At 41.9% G+C, this 11,503-nt stretch overlaps 1 protein-coding gene across 4 annotated transcripts in view; it reads right to left on the bottom strand.

The window, feature by feature from the left end:
- Window positions 1-10,869, bottom strand: part of SCD1 (stomatal cytokinesis defective / SCD1 protein (SCD1)) — a 51,382-nt gene extending 40,513 nt beyond the window's left edge. For 2 of the 4 annotated variants that reach the window (XR_015972958.2, XM_088710342.2), the window contains exons 1-5: window positions 10,369-10,869; window positions 8,870-8,963; window positions 8,439-8,640; window positions 4,870-5,011; window positions 4,647-4,747 (exon numbers count right to left, since the gene is read on the bottom strand). Coding sequence is in view for 3 of the 4 variants with exons in the window: in XM_088710342.2 (XP_088566468.1) it covers window positions 4,647-4,747; window positions 4,870-5,011; window positions 8,439-8,640; window positions 8,870-8,963; window positions 10,369-10,548 (719 nt within the window). In the remaining variant the exon portion in view is untranslated. Of the gene's footprint in view, window positions 1-4,646; window positions 4,748-4,869; window positions 5,012-7,968; window positions 8,022-8,438; window positions 8,641-8,869; window positions 8,964-9,787; window positions 9,975-10,368 lie in introns of those variants that run through there. The other 2 variants (XM_088710347.2, XM_088710343.2) reach the window with 2 other exon arrangements.
- Between the last annotated feature and the right edge of the window lie 634 nt (window positions 10,870-11,503).

Below are 11,503 nucleotides of genomic sequence, written 5' to 3' on the forward strand. Positions count from 1 at the left end.
GAAGGAAGAACGACCTGATTTTGTGGGTGGCTGAAGACGTGGATGAGCCGCAGAATTTTGCAGCAATCAGCGGCGTTGATTGGAGGATTTGGGACCGAGTTCGCGAGGCAACCAAGCTTGATGCCCGAGCACAAGAAATCCAAGAAAAACTAGACGCAGCGGCTTCAGGTGTTGCACAATTCAAGGTACGCGACAGTCTGATCTTTTACAAGAGGAATATATATGCTCTGAACGTCCCCGACCTGAGGAGAAACATCTTGGACCACTTCCACAACAGCAAGGAAGGTGGCCATTCAGGTTGGCTTCGCACCTACATCCGTATGAAGCACTTTTTCTATTGGGAAAGGTTGAAGCGCGACGTCAAATCCTTGGTGGCCGAGTGCGAGACATGTCAGAAGACCAAATATGATCCACGGGCACCAACCGGACTGCTGCAACCTCTTCCCATCCCGAACATAATATGGGAAGCTCTGACCATGGACTTCATCGAGGGACTACCTACAAGCAAGGGCTATGAGGTGATCCTAGTGGTGGTTGATCGGCTAAGTAAGTATGCGCACTTCATACCTATTAAATATCCTTATACAGCCAACAGCCAAATCAGCTGCACATGCATTCATGGAGACCGTAGTTCGACTGCATGGACTGCTGAGCATCGTCACCGACCGAGATCGAGTCTTCATGAATTCCTTCTGGAAGGAACTGTTCATGCTGCAAGGGAGTAAACTAAAGGCCAATTCCTCTTACCACCCGCAAATAGATGGCCAGACAGAGATCGTTAACAGGACTCTAGAGCAGTACCTACGTTGCTTTTGTCACGAGCAATAGTCACGGTGGAAAGGCTTCTTACCTTGGGCCAAATTTTGGTCTAATGCTTCCTAGCATTCATCTATTAAAATGAGTCCTTTTAAGCTTGTATATGGGAGGCCCCCTCCACTATTGATTGCATATGAGAGGGGCACAGCCCAAAGTGAGGAAGTTGAGAAAGAATTGTTGGCAAGAGACAAAGTCCTAGCAAATGTAATAGAGAGCTTCGAAAGGCACAAGAAAGAATGAAATGATACTACAACCAGGGCCGCAGAGAAGTCTTCAACCCCAGCCAATTTGTCTATCTTAAGCTGAAGCCCTACCAACAAAAATCACTGAAGGACAAGTTCAGCCACAAGTTATCTCAGAAATTTTATGGACCGTTCAGAATAATGAAACGCATTGGAGAGGTCGCCTACCGACTGAAGCTACTGATTTCATCTCAGCTTCATCCGGTCTTCCATGTATGCTGGCTAAAAGAGAAGGTTGGTGATCCATCATTGATTGCACAAAATTTACCCACATTTGACGAAGAGGGCCGACTACGTCTTCAACCAATTCAAGCCCTCAATTACCACATATGGCGACGAGGCCGAACCCGACGCAAGATATGGCAAGTCTTGATTCAGTGGGGCGGCTTGCCCAAGGAGGATGCCATGTGAGAGGATTATGATGAGATCGCTCAGAAGTACCCCAACTTCATCCTTGAGGGCAAAGATATTATTCAAGGGAGGAGAAATATTGAGAATCCTCGCAAGCCGCGCCGCAAGCCTAGGAACGGCCATGCGCCAACCGAGGGCCAAAGCAGCCAATTGATGTGTCTTGTGGCCGGTCCACCCTTGGCCAACCACGGGGTTCATTCACAACATCGGCATCGCGTGGGATCCGCCCGCGCGCCAGACCTCACCCCATCAACCCAACAGGAGTTCAGACCGCAGTCAGGAGGCCAGGCCGACCTCGGCCCTGTCAATCGAAGATCCTGCAGATCCTCAGAATCACACGTCCCGTGCATCCAGGACGTGCGTCGATTGCCCCGGAAGACCGAGTCAACCATCCAAATTCGGGAGATAAAGTTTGGAGATCTTCTAGGACTCCTCCAAGCCCTTGATCACATGCAAATCAAGGGTGGAGAAGCATTGCACGTTGCCACATCAGCAAGGATCCGTGGGAAGACGGTTTTTCATGTTTATCTTAGGAAAAGTTACTTAAAATTGTCTAGGGTCTGGGGTCTATAAAAAGAGTTATAAGGGGCCATTGTAAGGCATCCCAGAGTTGAGTTTAGTCTTGTTCTCTTGTGAGAGAGTCGGCCATAAGGCTTGGGCGGCATTGTGCCGATTTCGGTCCTTAGATATTGTGTTCTAGGATTTGGACTAGTGGTTGATACATCAATCTCCACTAGATTGGGCTAGAAATGGACCCTTTCGATCCTTTGCTAGATTTGGGCTAGTAAAGATCCTTGACTGCTCTACTAGATTGTTTTGCTTTTTATTATTCTTGTTTGTTTGTTCTTCAATTGGAGTGGAATAAAATTCAGTTTATTTTCATTGTTGATCTTTGCACTGAATTATTCCACTGGCGTTACCTACAATTGGTCCATCATTGGCGATTTCTCCAATGGTGCACGCCAAGGAGCAAGGCAAGGGGCTTGGTGAGGGGCTATGGACCGTGAGCCCCCATCACGCTCACCACAGTGCGCGCACACTATGGTTTAAAATCCACAGTGCACGCGTTGTAGTTAAAAAAAAATCGGTACCGATGCAAACCGGCCGGTTGGCATCGGTACGGATCGGTACGAGAGCGGTACATAGCCGGTATGCATACGTATCGGTCGGTACCAGCTCGAAAACAGCTGGAACTGGTATCCACGCTGTTCGGGTACCTGTTCCAGGCCGGACCGGTCGGTACCGGGCCAAATCGGTCAGTACGGACCGGTTCGGCAAACCATGATCCTAACCTTCTTCCCCTGGTTTGGTTTTAGCATCCATCCACATGGACATCAGGCATCCATATCATGACATGCACACCTTATCTATGAATTCATTTTATTGCCCAAGCTTCTTAGATATAAAACACTACTGGCCCTGATGACTACATATTCCTTAAGGTTTGACAGCTTTACTTTTTAAAATTTTGGCGAACGACAAGCACATACTTCAAGTCAACTCTTACCAGTCTAAAGCTGGAGCAGAAATTTGTATGAAAGTGGGCAGCAATTTCACTGCAAAATTAGGATGAAATGTTTACAAAGACAACTTATAGTGTACTATGAGTTAAGTTAACCATGAATTTTTACTTATTCAGCAATTAGATTACAAAAATATAATAGATAACCCCAAAAGGAAATGCAATGTAAACAAAAAAAAGGAAAAAATGATGTAGTTTGGAGTAAGGTACGTCGTACTGGTACCGGTAGGCGTACCGGTCGCCTACCGAACCGGTACGGTTCGGTTCGGACTGGTTTAATCCGGTACCGAACCGGCCAGCTCTTCCCCGCGAAAGCAGGTGCGCCCAGCCGGAGCCGGAGAAGGAGAGAGCGAGCGGAGGGGGGAGGGACGGAAGAGAGGCCTTCGCCGCCCGCAGACCTCCGCGGGCGACAGAGGCCGAGGGGGTGAAGCCTGCAGGCGAGCAGGGGAGCCTGCGGGCGCGCGGCGGAGGACGAGGCTGCGAAAAAAAATTTAGAATTTTTAAGTGAAGTCGGCAAATCGCTTGCCGACTTCACTTAAAAATCCCTAAATAAAAAAACTGCGGCCATGGACGCGACCGCGGCTTCGACCTCCGCCGCGCCCTCACGGGCTCCACCGCCCCCCTCGGCCTCACCGCAGGGGGCCGGCGGAGGCCTCTCCTTCTCCCTTCCTCCCTCCCCCACTCGCTCTCTCCTCTTCTTCTTCCCCAGCTTCGGCTGAGTTCGGCATCTACGAGCCCTGTACTAGTTTCCACGGCTCTATTGTACCGGTTAGGGCCCGGACCGATACGGTATGTGCTGAACCATCCGGTACGGGCCGATTCAGTATACCATGGTTTGGAGCAAGTTGTATGGCCTTGATAACTAATAAGAAATAATATATGGGTAAATTCAAAGAGGCTCTAAAGAATATAAAGCAGTTTTAAGAGTAAGAGTGAACAGCAGGCACAAACACCTTAAAATTCCATCTACTACGGGTTCACAACAACTCAAGGTGCATTAAGAACTAGCATGCTATATCTTGGGGTTGTTTGCCTTCATATGGCTCTTTGAAAATGTTTATTATACATTTGTCAGATGATAACTATCATGAATTATTGGCTGGCAGATATACATAGAAGTTAACCAAAAAAACAAGTTATTTTTTTATCCATCCATCTCAATTGGCGGATCATGTTACCGGAGTCTCATCACATAAAATGAAAAAAAGACATGGACAGCAAAGACAAAGGCATATCATTGAACTTCAACCAGAGCAATATGAATTTAATAACATAAAATCTTGTGCACTGGATTATTTGAAGTCGATAAATTATGATTACATGCACACATAAATACAGATGGGCACACTCACACAAATGCATATACACACATATGCTCACACAAAGTAGGAATATGAGGTGCTTAGTATGACATCACAACTGCAAAGCGCAAGCTCATGACTGTTTACAGTTTCCACAGATAGTAGCACGATTATTTGGACAAATTTTAAAACAAATTCAGTGGAAGGCCATCAAAATCCCAAATATCATGGCTACATTAAAAATTGAAAACTTTGTAAACAAAAACAAAAGTTATTTGATATGAAGCTGTGCTGGAAAAATTCAACAGAAAGACAATTGTATTGCAGTAGGGAAGACCCAAGTTTGAAAATTACTTATTTGATCTCAGCAAAATTCTTCTTTCGAGTAATACAGCAGTAAAAAGCCGAATCAAGTTATCAACATCCAGGCACTGCACCAATGGCTGAAATGAAATCTGTGAACCATGAAACAGAAAATGGTCACCATTTCTTCTGACACAATATCCATGATAACAAATGGTGAGCATAGCAAAACATGAAGATCAAGAAAATGAAAGAAAATATGATGAACTTGTACATCTGCATGAGGAAATCCTTCTTTCACGGGAGCCTCCACAGATAGAAGATGGTTCTCGATAGCAAATAAGACTCTATCTTTTCCAGGTGTCGGTAAAGGAACATTTGACACCATATAAGCTATTACCTCCCACAATGGCTTGCTGAAATTCATATAGATAAAAAGTTAGCACATGCAAAGAAAAGGTTCCAGTCAGCAATACTAAAATACCAAGCATAAGAAAGCATTATTTTGAGAACAACATTGAAATGTGACCACAATAAAACACAGAATAGATTATATGTATTACAGAAAGCCATAATTCACTCGAATAAAAATAAGACGCAAACAGCAATTGTTTCACCCAAATCCATAAGAAGTCCTCACCCAGACTTTGCTATCAATATGCCAGTTAATGCAGGTCAAACACATTTACAAATGTCTATCATGATGTTCACATCAATTGCATAGTGGATTCAACCAATCTTCACAATGTCTAAATTAATTCTGGTGTAAATCAAGTTACAAGTTTTTAAATAGGAACAAAGCTTGAGCAAATTTATATCACAAGCAGGCAGCACCACAGAGTTGTCACCCAGGTCATTGAAAAGATGCAAAACATCTTCAGCAAAAAGGTTCTCAAGAACAAACATCCAAGGAAAGATAAAACAAAAAGGTTCCCAACAAACAAAGAATTGAAGATTAAAGATGATGGCACTGGAACAACTTTGAATGGACAAGATTCTAATGCAACTGATGAAAAGTATACCAGATATCAAAGTGCTGATCAGCATGGAACAGAATATACTGTGTTAGTATTTTACTGAAATGCGACACTAATACAATGCCTACTGCATCCCAATGTTTTGGCCCGCTGCACTGCCACCACATCTCAAGCACTCATGCAACACAAAAAGACAGAATGCATCACAAAAGTATCAGGCCAGCGTGGCAACGATGCACAATATTTTAATCCTTGATTCCGACTGTCGACAGCAAATTAGCAAGTCGAACTATAAAGCTTTCCACTTCTTTTGATTCCAAATGTTTTCAATCTTATTCTGACGTAATGTACAATTTCAGACATTCTCCAACTTTCTGACAATATAAAACGTGTAAAACAAGGACATATCACCAATCTGAGATACTGTCAAACAAAAGGGTAAAATCATATCAAAACTGCACTTCAAATTGCATTGCAGAGCTGAATGATAATTAATAAGGAGGAGGTGACTTGATACATATTATTTGCAATTGATAGAGCAGCTGCTAATCAGACAAAAGCAGGTATAGTCTAACTAGAGTTATTGACAACAGTCTGGGAGGATAAAGGCCTAAAATTACTTAAAACATGAAACAGTATTTCTCATGCAATTACTAGAAATAGAATAAAAAATGATGCCCTAGCCAAAATTTTAGGTCAGGTTATGGTCTAAAAAAATCATTTTGAGATGCAAATGAAAATTGTGACCAAGAAATTGTGGAATGACATTTAACCAAAGTATGCTTTTTATGGTATAAAGACGGAGTACAACAATAGTAATGCTTGCACTGCTACATAGTTCAGAAGAATTGGTCAAAAAAGAATCTCCGAGAATACAAGATGTGTGAGGAAAAACGAAAATGTGACAATATGTGGGTGAACTAGGAATCATAGGGTGATGAATCAGTCCTGTTACAAAATGTAGAAGCTGCACCAACGACCAGGTGGTAGGAAACAACTACAATAGTACCTACAATAACATGAGGGAGCCTCAGAAACTAGAAAGGCCTCAGATTTGAAAATGCTAATAATGGCAGCAAACATAGTTAAAATAAATGACTACTGAAGGAGTCAAAAGCTGTATTAGAATAGTTGGAATGTTCTACCTATATTTCTGATGCAGGCTCAGCTATTATGTTAAGAAACAAGTTAGACCAGGCTGCCGACACTTCTCACTTGAGCAACCAAGAAAACCCTTCCCCAACTTTCTTCTTCAACAGTTTTCTATCGCTATCATATGCTACTTTAACTTCTTTCATCCCTTCCATTCCTTTAGATAATTGTCCTTCATTTGTGATGGTTGGGATGGAACCATATGAATCAGCACACTAGTACTAGCTTCTGTATCTTCCTTAGATGCATCTTATCTCATGCAGGAGAGAGAAGATATTCTACAAGCCCAGTGTCAAAGTTACATATCAAGTAATTACTCACTCCAGTAAAGTCTGATAGGACCCTCAATGTTCTAAGATGTTGTCCAAGTGGCCAAACATGCACCCACATATGCAGCAGTATGGTGACTGCACCACATTGATAACGTTTGCATAGTGAGCGAATAAGCTACCAGATAGGCCCAAGCAGCTCACGTATGCAGCCAGAAAAGCATATACATTTTGATTCTAACAAATCACTTCCCAAAGAAGAAGATTGACTTTTGAGTGTCTTTTTGAAGTTTGGCAGTTTAAATATCACATGTCTCATTTATCAGGTAGGTAATTTGAACTTGGTTAGAAGTCATGCATTATTGTCACTTGTTTTCTTATTTGTAGATTTCTCCATTTCAATTATACCCGAAATTTGAGCAAACTTCAGCAAGATATACTGTTATTTTTTTAGGTTAGCATATAATGTTGTATCAAAATAGGCTCTCAAAAAAGTGTGACAGCGTATCTGTATATACTTTTTTTTTTTGCTTTCTGAATTTTTATTTATTTATTCTTTTTTTACTTTTATCTATGTTTGTAAACTTTTATTTATTATCAAGTATCTATAAAATGCCAAATATACAGGCACCAACATATGCAACCACTTACAGCTGATGCACTATGTGGTGCCTCAACAACTCGCAAATCATTTTCATTTTTCTAAACCCTGTGATAAGTTGTATCACCTCTTCTTTGATTTAGGTGATGCATTCTCGATCAAATAACCCATGTTAGATAACTAGCTATTCAGAAACCCAAGATTTCATTCTTTTACCAACAAATGAAGCTAATCAAAATCTCCATTCACAAACTCTACTTGCATTCTCTAACTACACATTGTATAGCTCATGAACTTCTTCATAATATTCTAATTATCTTGTACTTTTAGAACCTTTAATGCTATGTTCAAGTAGAGGTGTGTGAAATGCTGACCATACAGTTGAATGGCGTATACTTGCACTCCAAAACCCATATGAAGCTTCATGCTGCAATATTGTTGCATAAAACCAACCCAAATCATCAGAATTATGGAAGTAAATTTACAGTAGCAATTTTTTTGTAAAAGTAATTGACAAATAACCTTCATAGTAAAAATAAAACCAGAATCCAACCAAAATAAAGGAAACAAAATTACAAGAATAAAATCTACATAGACATTTTTGGCAGAAAATTACGTAGCAAATATAGTTAGCAATTCAGTATATGGGACCAAATGTTATCTTCAAAAAAGTAGCAACCCTAGTGTTACACCAAGAGATTGACGAACAACAAAAGCAACCATCAGGTATTAGAAAACCAGTATACATAATATATCAATTTCACACCCACAAAGTCAACATATCCAACAAGGCACATGATGATCACAGAACAGACAAATAATTACAAAAATAGTTGACAATTACCTACAGCCAGCATGAGAAAAGCAAAGGATGAACAATTCTTCCAATGCATCCCGAAGGGCTTGAAAACTAGGTGAATGCGATACAAGGCAGATGCATTTATCAGCAAAAGAAGTTGCAGGAATCTGATGTGCTTCGGCAATATCTTCACAAACTGGATCCCGAAATGCAATGCAGCTAACGTAAATTTTGGACCCATCCCCCTCTGCAATTAATCTTTGAGTTAGTATATATTGTTTTCAGTAAATTGGAACTCTTAGCAAACAAGCTGTGAAAGCAACAAAGTCAAATGCTTTCTTAAGTGCTCGACAATGTTGCGCTGTGGTCATTCAGCAAAAAATGAAGAAAATAGAAAGCAAACTCCTGCAGTAACAAACTTAATGCTATTAGAAAAAAGTCTCTGAACTTGTTATACTGGAGCTGCAATTAAATACCTGTTAGCACTATTGGATAGCTACGTGGATATGTTGAGACATCATTAGAATCAAACCCCGAAGAATAGAATTCAACCCCTGCTGGCAGGACACACTGCAATGATAGCTCAAAGTGAATAAATTCTGAAGATAGAAACAAAAGAACATACTATATAGAGCATGATAATGAAAGATTAACCATATTAAACAATAAAAAGAACATGCTCCCTAAAGCATTCAAACTCAAGCAGCACATTTGGCAGAATTTTAATCAAGCAAAAGTATTGCATTCTTTCTTTTTCTTTTATTTTTTGGTAATAGTTAAAGTATTGTCTTCATTTGATATATCTGATATAATCTCCAATTTTCGGTCTTGAATTCTACCAAGATTCCCCATATCCACTTAACTAACTGTGGACAATTAGACCACTCTTTTACCCTTTTTTCTGATAATTATAAGTCTTGCTATTATTAGCAATTACATTTTCATTGCTCCTACAAAACTCATAGGATCACTGGCATCCCCATTCAGAAAAGAAAGTATAAGGGATCACCATTCAAAATCAAGCCCATGACATGAGCATTTAGCAAGGGTTAAAAAAGCAGTATTGATCACCGCACTAGTCATGGCCAGTAAAAAGTATGGTATTGATATACCTATCCATGTTTCCAATCATTAAAAACATAATCTAAGAATTGCAAATACATGAAAGGTACCAAGAAAAATACAGAATTAAAGAGAAAAAAAAAACCGAACTAATGTAGAAACAATTAGCCTTGGAGGTGTTCTTTAACAAAAGATAGCAACTAGCATGCGTGCCTAAATATAAGAATCATTCCTTTTAGTTCTAGGAATAAATAAAATGTCATTCTAGCATCTAGAGCACATTCAAACTCAAATAAGGCACCCAATAAATCCGAGTCGCTCACGTTAGCTACCTAGTGTTCCATCGTCTGTCAGCAAACCACTCCATTTCTTCCGCCAAATCTAAGCGCACAACAACCCTAACAGACTTCGTCACTCTAGGCGACACATATCATATCATGACAGCAAGAGAAGAAGGAAAGCAAGTCCAGAGCTTCAAACAGGTTTGACATATTAGGCATTTATTTGGAGCTCGGATTTCTAGACAAGATGTTAAAAGAAAAGAAATAAAGATTCAAAAGCCTTCAACGGATTTGAGATAAAGTTCAATTTTCAAGAAAATAAGTCGAGACGAAAAGAAATCAAGAAACCAGGATTTCAAGGCGTTGAACAAATTCGACATTAGGCACTATCTTGGAGTTCTGATTCCAAGCAAAGAAGTCATGAAGAAAACAAATCAAGAAAGCAGAAACGAAGAAGAAAAGAAATCAGGAAATCGGGATTCCAAAGTTTTAAACAAATTTGACATCAGCCATTATTTTGGAGCACAGATTTCAAGAAAAGAAGTCATGCATGGAAGAGGAATCGAGAACACGATAAACCAAGAACGCGGATCAGAATCGAGAGACCAAGAAAGAAAGGTAGCTTGGCTTACCATGGGGAGCTGGGGAGGGGGAGGGGGGTAGAGGGAGTGGTTGGAGGAAGGGTACTGGTCGAGGAGGGAAGGCATGTACATGACCCCCATCCCCTGGAAGCCCTTGTTTTCGTCCAGAGACCGGATCTCCGGCCCGATCCCGCACACCACGAAGTACTCGAAGATCTGGGACGACGACATCTTCTCCGATCCGCGGCGGAGGAGGGCGGAGCAGCCACGGATCTCTCACCCTCCTCTTCGTCCTCCTACTTCGCCGCCGTCTCCGCTCGATTCTTGCTCCAACTCCACTCGGGATCTGCAATCGCTAAGACGCCGCTCTCGCGCTCGATGTGGATTGGGGAGTCCGAGAACAAGAAGAAGACGGACAACGGGGCTTGGGCTCTTGGCGCCCGACCAACAAAAGGGGAGAGAGCGAGAGGCCGGAGGGTGGAGTCGCGGCTCGGTCTCAGGAGAGCTGGGACGGTGGGCCCCATGTTTGCGGTGGTCACTCGCTGGCCGCCCGATCGGAGCGTGGGTTTGACCTGAGGAAATAAACGATGTTGAGGGAGTAGTTGCCACATCATATGTAGTCGGCAGACTTCGTCTTATAGACGGCCAAAGTCGCCGACTTAATATAAGGTTGATTGCGGATGGGAGTTAATGTGTGTTGGCCCTTCATAAAACTTTAACATACTTTCAAGTCCCTCAATCACAAGTTGCTTCCCAAATTTGTTTTACATGGAAAGTAGCATATATAACTGATGGGGAAAAAAGTGGACCACCCCATTAAATACTATTAAAGCACCCAAATCCAACGATAGATGTAATCTCAGTACTCATGACCTCGACAGGCCCAACCCCAGCATGCTCAGTATGCTTGATTTCGGCACCGATGACCTCAACGCACCCGACCTTAGCACCCACGGCCTCGGCATGAACGACCCCAGCAACCGCGACCTCGGCAGGCCCGTCTTCGGAAGGCATGACCTCGGCAGGCATAGTCTCGACCAAGTTAAGCTCGATTGACCTCAAGGCCAAGAAAGACCTAGTCAAAGGGAGAAACCGACCCCCATTCTACCGAAAATCAAGTCCTCCATATCCGAGATCAAATTCCGCAATCTCCGCCTCAACGACTTCCAACGTTTGAATTCACACG

Source organism: Phoenix dactylifera, chromosome 1 (assembly GCF_051530095.1).
Source record: "Phoenix dactylifera cultivar Ajwa chromosome 1, Ajwa_hap1_PhDact_Kaust_v1.1, whole genome shotgun sequence".
NCBI lineage: Eukaryota > Viridiplantae > Streptophyta > Magnoliopsida > Arecales > Arecaceae > Phoenix > Phoenix dactylifera.